This window comes from Oncorhynchus gorbuscha, linkage group LG13 (assembly GCF_021184085.1).
Source record: "Oncorhynchus gorbuscha isolate QuinsamMale2020 ecotype Even-year linkage group LG13, OgorEven_v1.0, whole genome shotgun sequence".
Classification (NCBI taxonomy): Eukaryota; Metazoa; Chordata; class Actinopteri; order Salmoniformes; family Salmonidae; genus Oncorhynchus; species Oncorhynchus gorbuscha.
In genome coordinates, this window is record NC_060185.1 from 8,418,424 (window position 1) to 8,438,022 (window position 19,599).

Consider the following 19,599-nt stretch of genomic DNA (forward strand, 5'->3'; position numbering starts at 1 on the left):
CTTGCCACATTGCAAGACAGAACAGCACAAACAGATCTGGGACCAGGCTAATAAAACAGATCTGGGACCAGGCTAATAAAACAGATCTGGGACCAGGCTAATAAACAGATCTGGGACCAGGCTAATAAACAGATCTGGGACCAGGCTAATAAACAGATCTGGGACCAGGCTAATAAACAGATCTGGGACCAGGCTAATAAACAGATCTGGGACCAGGCTAATATAAAATAAATAGATCTGGGACCAGGCTAATAAATAGATCTGGGACCAGGCTAATAAACAGATCTGGGACCAGCTAATAAACAGATCTGGGACCAGGCTAATAAACAGATCTGGGACCAGGCTAATAAACAGATCTGGGACCAGGCTAATAAACAGATCTGGGACCAGGCTAATAAACAGATCTGGGACCAGGCTAATAAACAGATCTGGGACCAGGCTAATAAACAGACCTGGGACCAGGCTAATAAACAGATCTGGGACCAGGCTAATAAACAGATCTGGGACCAGGCTAAAAAACAGATCTGGGACCAGGGTAATAAACAGATCTGGGACCAGGCGAATAAACAGATCTGGGACCAGGCTAATAAAACAGATCTGGGACCAGGCTAATAAATAGATCTGGGACCAGGCTAATAAAACAGATCTGGGACCAGGCTAATAAAACAGATCTGGGATCAGGCTAATAAATAGATCTGGGACCAGGCTAATAAACAGATCTGGGACCAGGCTAATAAAACAGACCTGGGACCAGGCTAATAAACAGATCTGGGACCAGGCTAATAAACAGATCTGGAACCAGGCGAATAAACAGATCTGGGACCAGGCGAATAAACAGATCTGGGACCAGGCTAATAAATAGATCTGGGACCAGGCTAATAAACAGATCTGGGACCAGGCTAATAAACAGATCTGGGACCAGGCTAATAAACAGATCTGGGACCAGGCTAATAAACAGATCTGGGACCAGGCTAATAAACAGATCTGGGACCAGGCTAATAAACAGATCTGGGACCAGGCTAATAAACAGATCTGGGACCAGGCTAATAAAGAGATCTGGGACCAGGCTAATAAACAGATCTAGGACCAGGCTAATAAACAGATCTGGGACCAGGCTAATAAACAGATCTGGGACCAGGCTAATAAACAGATCTGGGACCAGGCTAATAAATAGATCTGGGACCAGGCTAATAAACAGATCTGGGACCAGGCTAATAAATAGATCTGGGACCAGGCTAATAAATAGATCTGGGACCAGGCTAATAAATAGATCTGGGACCAGGCTAATAAACCGATCTGGGACCAGGCTAATAAATAGATCTGGGACCAGGCTAATAAACAGATCTGGGACCAGGCTAATAAACAAACACTCCAAGTGACATTTTAATCTATATACAGGTATTTCAACTATTAGCCCTTCATAACACCATGCAGCATCACATCTAACACAAAGCAAAGAAGAGTCCCAAACAGCACCCTATTCCCTATGTAGTGCACTACTTTTGACCAAAGCCCTATGGGCCCTGCTACTGCTACTTCTCATTCTTGGCTGATGCAAGCAAGCAATCATTCAATATTATTATAGCCATTGCTGCTGATGCCTTTAACAAATATAATATCCACAAATCTACAGAACTATGTGATTACTAAGACCTATAATTGCTTTGTACTAGCAAAGTTAGCTGTTCTCAATGTAGCATTGCTTGAGGAAACTGCCAAGGCTATCCTCTGTCACCCTTAGCTTTTTGCTGTCCCCTTAGCCTACATCTAGGGTGCAGATGTTCCTGGTCCTTCCAGCGACATCCATCACATCCTGTCTCACTGTTCAGGTCAGATCATTGACCACATGTGTCCTCTTAAACCACAGTAATTGTCTGTTAAGATCAAACTGAAGTGAAGGCGGAATTCAGCTACTACTGAAAGAAGCATGTTTCTCAACTTCAACTTTCACTGTCGTTGCTGAATTTCCTCTTCGCTTCAGTTTGCTCCTCAATTGTTGCACCTTGGTTGGAGAATGAGGGAGTGGCAGTGCTATTGTTGCACCTTGGTCGGAGAATGAAGGAGTGGCAGTGCTATTATTGCACCTTGGTCGGAGAACGAGGGAGTGGCAGTGCTATTGTTGCACCTTGGTCGGAGAATGAGGGAGTGGCAGTGCTATTGTTGCACCTTGGTCGGAGAATGAGGGAGTGGCAGTGCTATTGTTGCACCTTGGTCGGAGAATGAGGGAGTGGCAGTGCTATTGTTGCACCTTGGTCGGAGAATGAGGGAGTGGCAGTGCTATTGTTGCACCTTGGTCGGAGAACGAGGGAGTGGCAGTGCTATTTTTGCACCTTGGTCGGAGAACGAGGGAGTGGCAGTGCTATTATTGCACCTTGGTCGGAGAATGAGGGAGTGGCTCCCAATCCCTTTGTTTGTTTAGATCACTCACCAGTTGCATCCTCGTAAACCACAGTGACTGTCTTCCACTTGTAGTACTGTACGATGTCCAGTATCGCTCTGCTGATGGAGGCATACTCTGGGTGCAGATTGATGTAGAAGCTGTCCTTGTTGTCCACGGAGGGGTGTTTCCACCGGGTCTGAATATGGGGTACCTTTTAGGAGGGACATAAACACAATGTTTATTTTTCATCAATGTGATGATATGTTAAGTGATGTTATGTTAAGTGATCATTTGTTATGTGATGAACACAAATGCAATGTTTTTAATTATTTTACTCGAGAATCGCATTAGAAATAAGCTTAAAGCTTTCATGTGTTCTCCTCTGGGAATTCTTTGTACTTTTAAATGGTTTTAAACAGGTACAAATTGTTTTTACCACCAAAAAATCAATCAGTCAATCAATCAACATGATGTTATGTGATGGTGTGATATGTTATGTGATGGTGTGCTATGTTATGTTGTGTGATGTGTTATGTGATGGTGTGTTATGTTATGTTGTGTGATGTGTTATGTGATGGTGTGTTGTGTTGTGTGATATGTTATGTGATGGTATGTTATGTTATGTTGTGTGATATGTTATGTGATGGTGTGTTGTGTTGTGTGATATGTTATGTGATGGTGTGGTTATGTTATGTTGTGTGATATGTTATTGGGACGTTAAGTTACGGTGGTTCCTTCTTTAAAAGTTGCGTCATACTGCAGCACACTTTGCAGGCTGCTGCAGCATTCTGTGGCACGTTATATTTTTGTCAGCCATTTCTTCTGTTAAGTTGCTAGTTTGACCACCAGAGGGCATTTTTGACTAGCATTTGATAGTCTTCCGTATTGGCATTAACAGAGAATTTAAAACCTTTTTTGTGATGACATAGTATATTGGGATTGATTTTAAGAAATTTGGCTTCATTCATTTGATTAATATTATGGTGTTTCTATTCAGTGAAAAAATGAAAAACGAAACCCTCAGGGTTTCCGTTAGGATGGAATGGAAAATATGGCGCTGTACAACAGGAGGAAGGAGTAGGCTGTCCTTGTGAATAAGAATTTGTTCCTAACTGGCTTGCCTAGTTAAATAAAGGTTACACTAAGAGCATATCATTTCTGCACTCTAATATTCTAATTCTTGTTTAACCAATACTCAAATGGTGATTAAGTGAAAATAAAATCTTATTGATTTATCAAGACCATTCCCCATGCTTACCTCAGAGCAGCATGAAACGATGCTAAAATAGTTATGGGTTCTAACTTCAATATGCTCTTTAAATAAATAAGACCTACACCATTTTTAACAGCACATTACTGAACACCAGTGAGACTCATTTCGCCTATGGTAGGGCTACAGTAATATATCGAAGAAAAATACAAATTCAATGACGTTCCTCTCCACCAATAATTACATTAAGAGGATTGGTGGACTCTATATTAATATCTAAGGGGCATTTTCCTTACATTTAGAGGATTGGTGGACTCTATATTAATATCTAAGGGGCATTTTCCTTACATTAAGGGGATTGGTGGACTCTATATTAATATCTAAGGGGCATTTTCCTTACATTAAGAGGATTAGAGATGTAACGGCTCTCGTCGAAAGGAAGTGGACGAAAGCGCAGCGTGGAAAGTGTTCATGATTTTTATTTTCAAAAAACACTGAAACAAAATAACCAAAGGGAAAACAAAAGCGCACAGTTCTGTCAGGTACAGACGCTAAACAGAAAACAAGATCCCACAAAACCCAAAAGGAAAATGACAACTTGTGATCCCCAATCAGAGACAACGATATACTCTGATTGGGACCCACACACGGCCAAAAACAAAGAAATAGAAAACAGGCTTTTCCACCCGAGTCACACCATGACCTAACCAAAAAGAGAATAAAAAAGGATCTCGGGCCATGGATCATCACTGGAGGTGTCGGGCCATGGATCATCACTGGAGGTGTCGGGCCATGGATCATCACTGGAGGCTTCGGGCTATGGATCATCACTGGAGGCTTCATGCCATGGATCATCACTGGAGGCTTCGGGCGATGGATCATCACTGGAGGCTTCGGGCCATGGATCATCAATGGAGGCTTCGGGCCATGGATCATCACTGGAGGCTTCGTACGTGGAGCCGGAAGAGGTCTCACCGGACTGAGGAGACGTACTGGCAGCCTGGTACGTGGAGCTGCCACAACGCGTCCTGGCTGGATACCCACTTTAGCTCGGTGAGTGTAGAGAGCTGGCACAGGATGCACTGGGCTATGAAGACGCACTGGAGGCATAGTGCGTAGAGCCTGCGCAGGATATACTGGGCCGTGGAGGTGCACTGGAGGTCTGAAGCGTAGAGCTGGCACAACGCGTCCTGGCTGAATACCCACTGTAGCACGGCAAGTGCGGGGAGCTGGAACAGGCCGCGCTGGGTTGTGCTGGCGAACTGGAGACCGGTCACACGGGGTGTTGGCTCAAACCCCGACTCCGCCAATCTCCCTGTGTGCCCGCCCCCCAAAAAAAACGTTTTTTGGAGCTGTCTCTCGGGCTTCCATCGTCTTAACTCCTCATATCGTCACCGTTCCTCAATTGCTAACTCCGCCTGCTTCCATGGCAGGGTCTTGTCTCCTGCCATTACCTCCTCCCAGATCCAGGATGTCCTCCACTCTCTTCTCTCCCGGGCCCAGGATCCCTGCTCCTCCTGGCCACGCTGGATGGTCCTTTGGTGGTGGGACGGCTATCGTCTGGACCAAAGCGCAGCGTGGAAAGTGTTCATGATATTTATTTTCAAAAAACACTTAAACTAAATAACCAAAGTGAAAACGAAAGCACACAGTTCTTTAGGTACAGACACTAAACAGAAAACAAGATCCCACAAAACCCAAAAGGAAAATGACAACTTATATTTGATCCCCAATCAGAGACAACGATAGACAGCTGCCTCTGATTGGGAACCACACTGGGCCAAACACAAAGCAATAGAAAACATAGACTTTCCCACCCGAGTCACACCCTGACCTAACCAAAAGAGATTTTTTTCACCTTTATTTAACCAGGTAGGCTAGTTGAGAACAGGTTCTCATTTGCAACTGCGACCTGGCCAAGATAAAGCATAGCAGTGTGAACAGACAACACAGAGTTACACATGGAGTAAACAATTAACAAGTCCATAATACAGTAGAAAAAAAGGGGCAGTCTATATACAATGTGTGCAAAAGGCATGAGGAGGTAGGCGAATAATTACAATTTTGCAGATTAACACTGGAGTGATAAATGATCAGATGGTCATGTACAGGTAGAGATATTGGTGTGCAAAAGAGCAGAAAAGTAAATTAATAAAAACAGTATAAAAACAGTATGGGAATGAGGTAGGTGAAAATGGGTGGGCTATTTACCAATAGACTATGTACAGCTGCAGCGATCGGTTAGCTGCTCAGATAGCTGATGTTTGAAGTTGGTGAGGGAGATAAAAGTCTCCAACTTCAGCGATTTTTGCAGTTCGTTCCAGTCACAGGCAGCAGAGTACTGGAACGAAAGGCGGCCAAATAAGGTGTTGGCTTTAGGGATGATAAGTGAGATACACCTGTTGGAGCGCGTGCTACGGATGGGTGTTGCCATCGTGACCAGTGAACTGAGATAAGGCGGAGCTTTACCTAGCATGGACTTGTAGATGACCTGGAGCCAGTGGGTCTGGTGATGAATATGTAGCGAGGGCCAGCCGACTAGAGCATACAAGTCGCAGTGGTGGGTGGTATAAGGTGCTTTAGTGACAAAACGGATGGCACTGTGATAGACTGCATTCAGTTTGCTGAGTAGAGTGTTGGAAGCCATTTTGTAGATGACATCGCCGTAGTCGAGGATCGGTAGGATAGTCAGTTTTACTAGGGTAAGCTTGGCGGCGTGAGTGAAGGAGGCTTTGTTGCGGAATAGAAAGTCGACTCTTGATTTAATTTTCGATTGGAGATGTTTGATATGAGTCTGGAAGGAGAGTTTGCAGTCTTGCCAGACACCTAGGTACTTATAGATGTCCACATATTCAAGGTCAGAACCATCCAGTGTGGTGATGCTAGTCGGGCATGCGGGTGCAGGCAGCGATCGGTTGAAAAGCATGCATTTGGTTTTACTAGCGTTTAAGAGCAGTTGGAGGCCACGGAAGGAGTGCTGTATGGCATTGAAGCTCGTTTGGAGGTTAGATAGCACAGTGTCCAATGATGGGCCGAAAGTATATAGAATGGTGTCGTCTGCGTAGAGGTGGATCAGGGAATTGCCCGCAGCAAGAGCAACATCATTGATATATACAAAGAAAAGAGTCGGCCCAAGAATTGAACCCTGTGGCACCCCCATAGAGACTGCCAGAGGACCGGACAGCATGCCCTCCGATTTGACACACTGAACTCTGTCTGCAAAGTAATTGGTGAACCAGGCAAGGCAGTCATCCGAAAAACCGAGGCTACTGAGTCTGTCGATAAGAATATGGTGATTGACAGAGTCGAAAGCCTTGGCAAGGTCGATGAAGACGGCTGCACAGTACTGTCTTTTATCGATGGCGGTTATGATATCGTTTAGTACCTTGAGTGTGGGTGAGGTGCACCTGTGACCGGCTCGGAAACCAGATTGCACAGCGGAGAAGGTACGGTGGGATTCGAGATGGTCAGTGACCTGTTTGTTGACTTGGCTTTCGAAGACCTTAGATAGGCAGGGCAGGATGGATATAGGTCTATAACAGTTTGGGTCCAGGGTGTCTCCCCCTTTGAAGAGCGGCAGCTTTCCACTCCTTGGGGATCTCAGACGATATGAAAGAGAGGTTGAACAGGCTGGTAATAGGGGTTGCGACAATGGCGGAGGATAGTTTCAGAAATAGAGGGTCCAGATTGTCAAGCCCAGCTGATTTGTACGGGTCCAGGTTTTGCAGCTCTTTCAGAACATCTGCTATCTGGATTTGGGTAAAGGAGAACCTGGAGAGTATTGGGCAAGGAGCTGCGGGGGGGGGGGAGGGGGGGAGCTGTTGGCCGAGGTTGGAGTAGCCAGGCAGAAGGCATGGCCAGCCTTTGAGAAATGCTTATTGAAGTTTTCGATAATCATGGATTTATCGGTGGAGACCGTGTTACCTAGCCTCAGTGCAGTGGGCAGCTGGGAGGAGGTGCTCTTGTTCTCCATCGACTTCACAGTGTCCCAGAACTTTTTGGAGTTGGAGCTACAGGATGCAAACTTCTGCCTGAAGAAGCTGGCCTTAGCTTTCCTGACTGACTGCGTGTATTGGTTCCTGACTTCCCTGAACAGTTGCATATCACGGGGACTATTCGATGCTATTGCAGTCCGCCACAGGATGTTTTTGTGCTGGTCGAGGGCAGTCAGGTCTGGAGTGAACCAAGGGCTGTATCTGTTCTTGGTTCTGCATTTTTTGAACGTAGCATGCTTATCTAAAATGGTGAGGAAGTTACTTTTAAAGAATGACCAGGCATCCTCAACTGACGTGATGAGGTCAATGTCCTTCCAGGATACCCGGGCCAGGTCGATTAGAAAGGCCTGCTCACAGAAGTGTTTTAGGGAGCGTTTGACAGTGATGAGGGGTGGTCGTTTGACTGCGGCTCCGTGGCGGATACAGGCAATGAGGCAGTGATCGCTGAGATCCTGGTTGAAGACAGCGGAGGTGTATTTGGAGAGCCAGTTGGTCAGGATGACGTCTATGAGGGTGCCCTTGTTTACAGAGTTAGGGTTGTACCTGGTGGGTTCCTTGATGATTTGAGTGAGATTGAGGGCATCTAGCTTAGATTGTAGGACTGCCGGGGTGTTAAGCATATCCCAGTTTAGGTCACCTAACAAAAACAAACTCTGAAGCTAGATGGGGGGGCGATCAATTCACAAATGGTGTCCAGGGCACAGCTGGGAGCTGAGGGTCGGTAGCAGGCGGCAACAGTGAGACTTATTTCTGGTGAGAGTAATTTTCAAAATTAGTAGTTCGAACTGTTTGGGTATGGACCTGGAAAGTATGACATTACTTTGCAGGCTATCTCTGCAGTAGACTGCAACTCCTCCCCCTTTGGCAGTTCTATCTTGACGGAAGATGTTATAGTTGCTGGTTGTAAATGGGTGAGGTCACCGCATGTGTGGGAGGTGGGACAAAGGAGGTAACAGGGGTATGAAGAGTGGAACTAGGGGCTCCATTGTGAACTAAAACAATGATAACTAACCTGAACAACAGTATACAAGGCATATTGACATTTGAGAGAGACATACAGCGAGGCATACAGTAATCACAGGTGTTGAATTGGGAAAGCTAGCTAAAACAGTAGGCGAGGCTAATCAGCTAGCACAACAAACAACAGGTAAAATGGCGTTGACTAGGCAACAGGGCCGACAGATAAAACAAGCAGAATGGAGTACCGTCATTAATGGACAGTCCAGCGTGCGTCAGCTATGTTGTCATGTTTTGTCATTTATTATCATGTCTTGTCCCTGTGCTTCCCATTCTATTCGTTTCCCTCTGCTGGTCTTATTAGGTTCTTTCCCTCTTTCTATCCCTCTCTCTCCCCCTCCCTCTCTCACTCTCTCGCTCTCTCTTCTCTCTATCGTTCCGTTCCTGCTCCCAGCTGTTCCTATTCCCCTAATCATCATTTAGTCTTCCCACACCTGTTCCCGATCCTTTTCCCTGATTAGAGTCCCTATTTCTCTCCTTGTTTCCCGTACCTGCCCTGTCGGATCCTCATATATAATTCACCGTGCTGTGTCTATGTTTTGCCCTGTCGTGTCGTGTTTCCCTCAGATGCTGCGTGGTGAGCAGGTGTCTGAGTCTGCTAGGTTCAAGTGCCTTCCCGAGGCAACCTGCAGTTCTCGATCAAGTCTCCAGTCTGTTCTCGTCTTTACGTGTAGTATTATGCTTTTTGTTTTGTAAAGTTTATTCTGGATTAAATACTCTGTTTTCGCCAAGTCGCTTTTGGGTCCTCATTCACCTGCAGGATAGAAGGATCCGACCGAGGAATGGACCCAGCGACTACAGACGCTCGTAACACTGCCGTCGAGATCCAAGGAGCCATGCTCGGCAGACACGAGCAGGAATTGTCTGCTGCTCGCCATGCCGTGGAGAGCCTGGCCGCTCAGGTTTCCGACCTCTCTGGACAGTTCCAGAGTCTTCGTCTCGTGCAACCTGTTACTTCCTGGCCTGCCGAGTCTCCAGAACCTAGGGTTAATAACCCACCTTGCTACTCCGGGCAGCCCACTGAGTGCCGCTCCTTTCTCACCCAGTGTGAGATTGTGTTCTCTCTCCAACCCAACACATACTCTAGAGAGAGAGCTCGGGTTGCTTTCGTCATTTCACTCCTTACTGGCCGGGCCCGAGAGTGGGGCACAGCTATCTGGGAGGCAAGGGCTGATTGTTCTAACAATTACCAGAACTTTAAAGAGGAGATGATTCGGGTTTTTGACCGTTCAGTTTTTGGTGGGGAGGCTTCTAGGGTCCTGGCTTCCCTATGCCAAGGTGATCGATCCATAACGGATTACTCTATAGAGTTTCGTACTCTTGCTGCCTCTAGTGACTGGAACGAGCCGGCGCTGCTCGCTCGTTTTCTGGAGGGACTCCACACAGTGGTCAAAGATGAGATTCTCTCTCGGGAGGTTCCTTCCAGTGTGGACTCTTTGATTGCTCTCGCCATCCGCATAGAACGACGGGTAGATCTTCGTCACCAGGCTCGTGGAAGAGAGCTCGCATCAACGGTGTTTCCCTGCTCCGCATCGCAACCATCTCCCTCCTCTGGCTCTGAGACTGAGCCCATGCAGCTGGGAGGGATTCGCATCTCGACTAAGGAGAGGGAACGGAGGATCACCAACCGCCTGTGCCTCTATTGCGGATTTGATGGACATTTTGTTAATTCATGTCCAGTAAGAGGCCAGAGCCCATCAGTAAGCGGAGGGCTACTGGTGAGCGCTACTACTCAGGTCTCTTCATCTAGATCTTGTACTACTATGTCGGTCCATCTACGCTGGACCGGTTCGGGTGCTACATGCAGTGCCTTGATTGACTCTGGGGCTGAGGGTTGTTTCATGGACGAAGCATGGGTTCGGAAACATAACATTCCTTTCAGACAGTTAGACAAGCCTACGCCCATGTTTGCCTTAGATGGTAGTCATCTTCCCAGTATCAGATTTGAGACACTACCTTTAACTCTCACAGTATCTGGTAACCACAGTGAGACTATTTCTTTTTTGATTTTTCGTTCACCTTTCACACCTGTTGTTTTGGGTCATCCCTGGCTAGTATGTCATAATCCTTCTATTAATTGGTCTTGTAATTCTATCCTATCCTGGAACGTATCTTGTCATGTGAAGTGCTTAATGTCTGCCATCCCTCCCATTTCTTCTGTCCCCACTTCTCAGGAGGAACCTGGCGATTTGACAGGAGTGCCGGAGGAATATCATGATCTGCGCACGGTCTTCAGTCGGTCCCGAGCCAACTCCCTTCCTCCTCACCGGTCGTATGATTGTAGTATTGATCTCCTTCCGGGGACCACTCCTCCTCGGGGTAGACTATACTCTCTGTCGGCTCCCGAACGTAAGGCTCTCGAGGATTATTTATCTGTGTCTCTTGACGCCGGTACCATAGTGCCTTCTTCCTCTCCGGCCGGGGCGGGGTTCTTTTTGTTAAGAAGAAGGACGGTACTCTGCGCCCTGCGTGAATTATCGAGGGCTGAATGACATAACGGTTAAGAATCGTTATCCGCTTCCCCTTATGTCATCAGCCTTCGAGATTCTGCAGGGAGCCAGGTGCTTTACTAAGTTGGACCTTCGTAACGCTTACCATCTCGTGCGCATCAGAGAGGGGGACGAGTGGAAAACGGCGTTTAACACTCCGTTAGGGCATTTTGAGTACCGGGTTCTGCCGTTTGGTCTCGCCAATGCGCCAGCTGTTTTTCAGGCATTAGTTAATGATGTTCTGAGAGACATGCTGAACATCTTTGTTTTTGTCTATCTTGACGATATCCTGATTTTTTCACCGTCACTCGAGATTCATGTTCAGCACGTTCGACGTGTTCTACAGCGCCTTTTAGAGAATTGTCTCTACGTAAAGGCTGAGAAGTGCTCTTTTCATGTCTCCTCCGTTACTTTTCTCGGTTCCGTTATTTCCGCTGAAGGCATTCAGATGGATTCCGCTAAGGTCCAAGCTGTCAGTGATTGGCCCGTTCCAAGGTCACGTGTCGAGTTGCAGCGCTTTTTAGGTTTCGCTAATTTCTATCGGCGTTTCATTCGTAATTTCGGTCAAGTTGCTGCCCCTCTCACAGCTCTTACTTCTGTCAAGACGTGTTTTAAGTGGTCCGGTTCCGCCCAGGGAGCTTTTGATCTTCTATAAGAACGTTTTACGTCCGCTCCTATCCTCGTTACTCCTGACGTCACTAGACAATTCATTGTCGAGGTTGACGCTTCAGAGGTAGGCGTGGGAGCCATTCTATCCCAGCGCTTCCAGTCTGACGATAAGGTTCATCCTTGCGCTTATTTTTCTCATCGCCTGTCGCCATCTGAGCGCAACTATGATGTGGGTAACCGTGAACTGCTCGCCATCCGCTTAGCCCTAGGCGAATGGCGACAGTGGTTGGAGGGGGCGACCGTTCCTTTTGTCGTTTGGACAGACCATAAGAACCTTGAGTACATCCGTTCTGCCAAACGACTTAATGCCCGTCAAGCTCGTTGGGCGTTGTTTTTCGCTCGTTTCGAGTTTGTGATTTCTTACCGTCCGGGTAGCAAGAACACCAAGCCTGATGCCTTATCCCGTCTGTTTAGTTCTTCTGTGGCTTCTACTGATCCCGAGGGGATTCTTCCTTATGGGCGTGTTGTCGGGTTGACAGTCTGGGAAATTGAAAGACAGGTTAAGCAAGCACTCACGCACACTGCGTCGCCGCGCGCTTGTCCTAGTAACCTCCTTTTCGTTCCTGTTTCCACTCGTCTGGCTGTTCTTCAGTGGGCTCACTCTGCCAAGTTAGCTGGTCATCCCGGTGTTCGAGGCACTCTTGCGTCTATTCGCCAGCGATTTTGGTGGCCGACTCAGGAGCGTGACACGCGCCGTTTCGTGGCTGCTTGTTCGGACTGCGCGCAGACTAAGTCGGGTAACTCTCCTCCTGCCGGTCGTCTCAGACCGCTCCCCATTCCTTCTCGACCATGGTCTCACATCGCCCTAGACTTCATTACTGGTCTGCCTTTGTCTGCGGGGAAGACTGTGATTCTTACGGTTGTCGATAGGTTCTCTAAGGCGGCACATTTCATTCCCCTCGCTAAACTTCCTTCCGCTAAGGAGACGGCACAAATCATTATCGAGAATGTGTTCAGAATTCATGGCCTCCCGTTAGACGCCGTTTCAGACAGAGGCCCGCAATTCACGTCACAGTTTTGGAGGGAGTTCTGTCGTTTGATTGGTGCGTCCGTCAGTCTCTCTTCCGGGTTTCATCCCCAGTCTAACGGTCAAGCAGAGAGGGCCAATCAGACGATTGGTCGCATACTACGCAGCCTTTCTTTCAGAAACCCTGCGTCTTGGGCAGAACAGCTCCCCTGGGCAGAATACGCTCACAACTCGCTTCCTTCGTCTGCTACCGGGTTATCTCCGTTTCAGAGTAGTCTGGGTTACCAGCCTCCTCTATTCTCTTCCCAGCTTGCCGAGTCCAGCGTTCCCTCCGCTCAAGCATTTGTCCAACGTTGTGAGCGCACCTGGAGGAGGGTGAGGTCTGCACTTTGCCGCTACAGGGCACAGACTGTGAGAGCCGCCAATAAACGCAGGATTAAGAGTCCTAGGTATTGTTGCGGCCAGAGAGTGTGGCTTTCCACTCGCAACCTTCCTCTTACGACAGCTTCTCGTAAGTTGACTCCGCGGTTCATTGGTCCGTTCCGTGTCTCCCAGGTCGTCAATCCTGTCGCTGTGCGACCCTGCTTCTTCCGCGACATCTTCGTCGCGTCCATCCTGTCTTCCATGTCTCCTGTGTTAAGCCCTTTCTTCGCACCCCGTTCGTCTTCCCTCCCCCCTCCCGTCCTTGTAGAGAGTGCACCTATTTACAAGGTACATAAGATCATGGACATGCGTTCTCGGGGACGGGGTCACCAATACTTAGTGGATTGGGGGTTACGGTCCTGAGGAGAGGAGTTGGGTTCCGTCTCGGGACGTGCTGGACCGTTCACTCATTGATGATTTCCTCCGTTGCCGCCAGGATTCCTCCTCGAGTGCGCCAGGAGGCCCTCGGTGAGTGGGGGGTACTGTCATGTTTTGTCATTTATTATCATGTCTTGTCCCTGTGCTTCCCATTCTATTCGTTTCCCTCTGCTGGTCTTATTAGGTTCTTTCCCTCTTTCTATCCCTCTCTCTCCCCTCCCTCTCTCACTCTCTCGCTCTCTCTTCTCTCTATCGTTCCGTTCCTGCTCCCAGCTGTTCCTATTCCCCTAATCATCATTTAGTCTTCCCACACCTGTTCCCGATCCTTTTCCCTGATTAGAGTCCCTATTTCTCTCCTTGTTTCCCGTACCTGCCCTGTCGGATCCTCATATATAATTCACCGTGCTGTGTCTATGTTTTGCCCTGTCGTGTCGTGTTTCCCTCAGATGCTGCGTGGTGAGCAGGTGTCTGAGTCTGCTAGGTTCAAGTGCCTTCCCGAGGCAACCTGCAGTTCTCGATCAAGTCTCCAGTCTGTTCTCGTCTTTACGTGTAGTATTATGCTTTTTGTTTTGTAAAGTTTATTCTGGATTAAATACTCTGTTTTCGCCAAGTCGCTTTTGGGTCCTCATTCACCTGCAGGACATATGTAGCCAAGAGATCAGTGTCCAGGGGGAAGCGGTGGATGGGTAGGGAAGCTGGACTGGCGAGTGTTATCCAGGTTTTTTTAAACTAACAGTGACTAAATAGCTTGTAGCTAGTTAGCTGGTTAGCGTCTGGAGGTTCTTGAGTGTGTTCTAAGAAATTTAAAATAATAGCGATTCCGTATCACATTGACATCATTTGAGTCAGTTGGAGGTGTAGCTGTGGATGTATTTCAAGGCCTACCTTCAAACTCAGTGCCTCTTTGCTTGACATCATGGGAAAATCAAAAGAAATAAGCCAAGACCTCAGAAAAATAATTGTAGACCTCCACAAGTCTGGTTCATTCTTGGGAGCAATTTCCAAATGCCTGAAGGTACCACGTTCATCTGTACAAACAATAGTATGCAATTCTAAACACCATGGGACCACGCAGCCATCATACTGCTCAGGAAGGAGACGCGTTCTGTCTCCTAGAGATGAATGTACATTTGTGCTAAAAGTGCAAATCAATCCCAGATCAACAGCAAAGGACCTTGTGAAAATGCTGGAGGAAACAGGTACAAAAGTATCTATATCCACAGTAAAACGAGTCCTATATTGACATAACCTGAAAGGCCGCTTTGCAAGGAAGAAGCCACTGCTCCAAAACCGCAATAAAACAGCCAGACTACGGTTTGCAACAGCACATGGGGATAAAGATCATACTTTTTGGAGAAATGTCCTCTGGTCCTCTGATGAATCAAAAATAGAACTGTTTGGCCATAATGACCATCATTATGTTAGGAGGAAAAAGGGAGAGGCTTGCAAACCGAAGAACACCATCCCAACCATGAAGCACGGGGTTGGCAGAATCATGTTGTGGGGGTGCTTTGCTGCAGGAGGGACTGGTGCACTTCACAAAATAGATGGCATCATGAGAAAGGAAAATTATGTGGATATACTGAAGAAACATCTCAAGGCATCAGTCAGGGAGTTAAAGCTTGGTCGCAAATGGGTCTTCCAAATGGACAATGACCCCAAGCATACCTCCAAAGTTGTGGCAAAATGGCTTAAGGACAACAAAGTCAAGCTATTGGAGTGGCCATCACAAAGCCCTGACCTCAATCCCAAAGAAAATGTGTGGGCAGAACTGAAAAAGCGTGTGTGAGCAAGGAGGCCTACAAACCTGACTCAGTTACAACAGCTCTGTCAGGAGGAATGGGCCAAAATTCACCTAACTTATTGTGGGAAGCTTGTGGAAGGCTACCCAATACATTTTACCCAGGTTAAACAAATGAAAGATAATGCTACAAAATACTAATTGAGTGTATCCTGACCCCTCCTGTCTCAGCCTCCAGTATTTATGCTACAGTAGTTTATGTGTCGGGGGGCTAGGGTCAGTTTGTTATATCTGGAGTACTTCTCCTGTCTTATCCGGTGTCCTGCGTGAATTTAAGTATGTTCTCTCTAATTCTCTCTTTCTTTCTCTCTCTCGGAGGACCTGAGACCTAGGACCATGCCTCAGGACTACCTGGCATGATGACTCCTTGCTGTCCCCAGTCCACCTGGCCGTGCTGCTGCTCCAGTTTCAACTGTTCTGCCTGTGATTATTATTATTTGACCATGCTGGTCATTTATGAACATTTGAACATCTTGACCATGGTCTGTTATAATCTCCACACGGCACAGCCAGAAGAGGCCTGGCCACCCCACATAGCCTGGTTCCTCTCTAGGTTTCTTCCTAGGTTCAGGCCTTTCTCTGGAGTTTTTCCTAGCCACCGTGCTTCTACACCTGCATTGCTTGCTGTTTGGGGTTTTAGGCTGGGTTTCTGTACAGCACTTTGAGATATCAGCTGATGTACGAAGGTCTATATAAATACATTTGATTTGATTTGTATGTAAACTCCTGATGCACTGGGAATGTGATGAAAGCTTAAATAAATCATTATCTCTACTATTATTCTGACATTTCACATTCTTAAAGAAAAGTGGTGATCCTAACTGACCTAAGACAAGGAATTTTTACCAGGATTAAATGTCAGGAATTGTGAAAAACTGAGTTTAAATTTATTTGGCTAAGGTGGTGATAAGAGAATTATGTTCTCCAGGTACATCACCCAATTTAATTATATTACTCTCAGTCTGCAAACCAGAATGTGTCGAATGAAACAGACGGAGGCCCGGCTAAATGGTCAAAAAGGTTTATTCACAGAACGTTCTGAAGTCAAGAATACAAAACCATTAATTTTATACTGACTTCTCACGCACGCACACACGCACGCACGCACACACACACACACACGCACACGCACACGCACACACACACGCACACACACGCACACGCACACGCACACGCACACAAACAGAAGCACACACATGTCCTGCTACGCACACACTGTCTGTCTCACTACCCAGTCGACAGAGATAGTGACCTTGTCCTGCTACACACACTGTCTGTCTCACTACCCAGCCGACAGAGATAGTGGCCTTGTCCTGCTACACTGTCTGTCTCACTACCCAGCTGACAGAGATAGTGATCTTGTCCTGCTACACTGTCTGTCTCACTACCCAGCTGACAGAGATAGTGATCTTGTCCTGCTACACTGTCTGTCTCACTACCCAGCCGACAGAGATAGTGACTTTGTCCTTAAGACTCCCCGTTCTCTCCCAAATCTCTAGTCAGGTCGGTACCAAGCTCAGACAGTCTGTGTTTAAAATACCATAAAGGCATATTGTTTCACCCTGATTCTGACTAGAACTACACATTTATTGATTATGATTTTATACATTCTAATCAATTCCATACGATTATATGTTTCAGGGCGGAATATTCTAATCATTCAATTAACAGACAATTCTCACCTATCAGGTGTATGTAAACTTCTGACTTAAACAGTATATATATATTTTTGTTTGTTTTCAGAACATTAATCGTGTGTAGGTAGATGTGGATAGATAGTTACAAATGATTGGTTGCAAGTTGGGGAAGGGGGTTAACACCTAGCTCGGCTAGCCGACAATTCTTTAGTAAAGGTTATTGTTCAGCTAATAGCCCATCCTGCTATGCTTGTTCAGCTAATAGCCCATCCTGCTATGCTTGTTCAGCTAATAGCCCATCCTGCTATGCTTGTTCAGCTAATAGCCCATCCTACTATGCTTGTTCAGCTAATAGCCCATCCTGCTATGCTTGTTCAGCTAATAGCCCATCCTGCTATGCTTGTTCAGCTAATAGCCCATCCTGCTATGCTTGTTCAGCTTGCCCATCCTCAGCTAATAGCCCATCCTGCTATGCTTGTTCAGCTAATAGCCCATCCTGCTATGCTTGTTCAGCTAATAGCTAATAGCCATCCTGCTATGCTTGTTCAGATAATAGCCCATCCTGCTATGCTTGTTCAGCTAATAGCCCATCCTGCTATGCTTGTTCATCTAATAGCCCATCCTGCTATGCTTGTTTAGCTAATAGCCCATCCTGCTATGCTTGTTCAGCTAATAGCCCATCCTGCTATGCTTGTTCAGCGAATAGCCCATCCTGCTATGCTTGTTCAGCTAATAGCCCATCCTGCTATGCTTGTTCAGCGAATAGCCCATCCTGCTATACTTGTTCAGCTAATAGCCCATCCTGCTATACTTGTTCAGCTAATAGACCATCCTGCTATGCTTGTTCATCTAATAGCCCATCCTGCTACGCTTGTGAAAAACTAAGAATAATACCTTTTCCCTTTTCCACATGTTAAAGATTCCAATTGATAAAGTGTTTTTAGCCACAATCGGCCCCAAACCCCAATTAATCAATTTGGGCACAGACGATAGCGTGCTGGACTTTGGGCTAGAATGTTGAGGGTTCGAAGCCTGCTCCCTGCTTGTTTCATAACATTATTATGCCTGCCTCAGAGCAAATAGCCTGGATTGTTACTCCAATCTCATTTCTGCTCTCTTACATGCGTCATTCTCCACCTGAGTGGCTCGCTTGTGGGTGTGCTGGCAGGATGTACTACTTTGTATTCTGTATATATGAATTACAAATCAGCCTTGACTTAAATCATGTTTCTAGTCTATTGTATTGTTACAATGTGTAATCATTGATGTCCCAGGAGCAGGAGTGGTAAACACTGTTGAAGTGTATAATTGTGATACATACATGCAGACACAGCATCATTCAAATAATGGAGTTTGATACACCTGGTATTGGATATTACTGAATTTTTTTTGGTTGCTAAATTGCGATTTTTGTAAATTAACTTTATGACAAAAGAAATATGCACAATAGTTTGTCTCTACATTAACTAACATATTCCCCTCAATTGTATTTTTTTTACATGACTCATTATGGCGTTATAATTACTTAAATTAGCTTCCTCCGTAATGTTTAGTCAGCCACCTTTGCTGAAGAAAAGTCACCAGGGACGGGTGGCTCGCTTCAAAATTCATCATTGGAACCACTCAATATGATTGGTCATATAAAAACCCTGGCACCCAAATGCATAATGAGTGCTCTAACTCCCCCTTGTGGTGGTCTGGAGCAATGACGCCGTGACGCTGGGTACCTCTAAGTCTCGCTGTGTGGAAACTCGTGTCACCTTTAAAGGAGGAACCACTGTATGTGATAGTGTCTCACCTCCAGAGCATTGCAGATGGACTGGACAGCACTGACGGAAGAGCTGTGAGAGGGGCCAAACACCGCCCCGACACCCAGAGCCAACTGGTCACAGGCTGGGAAAGGGACAGTAGAGCGGGACTGTTATTTTCTGCATCCCAAATGGTTTCTTATTACCTTCAGAAAGTATTCACACCCCTTGACTCTTCCCACATTTTATTGTTTTACAGCCTGTATTTAAAATGGATAACATTTAGATTTTCATTCACTGGCAAACACACAGTGCCCTATGATGGCAAAGTGGAATTATGTTTTTCAATATTTTTTTACATTAATAAAAAATAAAAAATAAAAAGTTTAAATGTCTTGTTATTAAGTATTCAACCCCTAAATAAGATCAGGAGTAGAAATTAGCTTAACAAGTCACATAATAAGTTGCATGGCCTCAGTCTGTGAGGAATAATAGTGTTTGACATGATTTTTGTAATGACTACCTCATCTCTGTACCCCCACACATACAATTATCTGTAAGGTCTCTCAGTCGAGCAGTGAATTTCAAACACAGATTCAACCACAAAGACCAGGGAGGTTTCCCAATGCCTCGCAAAGAAGGGCACCTATTGGTAGATGGGTAAAATTAAAAATACATTTCAAAACATTGAATATCCCTTTGAACATGGTGAAGTTATTAATTACACTTTGGATGGTGTATCAATACATCCAGTCACATCAAAGATACAGGTGTCCTTCTGAACTCAGTTGCCAGAGAGGAAGGAAACTGCTCAGGGATTTCACCATGAGACCAATTGTAATTTTAAAACAGTTACAGAGTTTAATGGCTTTGACGGGAGAAAAC

General features: G+C 46.2%; 1 protein-coding gene across 2 annotated transcripts in view; it reads right to left on the reverse strand.

Annotated features, from left to right (window-relative positions):
• The window catches only part of LOC123992478 (glutamate receptor ionotropic, kainate 1), a 145,014-nt gene that overhangs the window by 81,573 nt on the left and 43,842 nt on the right, over window positions 1–19,599 (reverse strand). For both annotated transcript variants that reach the window (XM_046293644.1, XM_046293643.1), the window contains exons 3-4: window positions 18,765–18,859; window positions 2,429–2,591 (exon numbers count right to left, since the gene is read on the reverse strand). In XM_046293644.1, coding sequence (XP_046149600.1) covers window positions 2,429–2,591; window positions 18,765–18,859 — 258 coding nt within the window. The remainder of the gene's footprint in view (window positions 1–2,428; window positions 2,592–18,764; window positions 18,860–19,599) is intronic.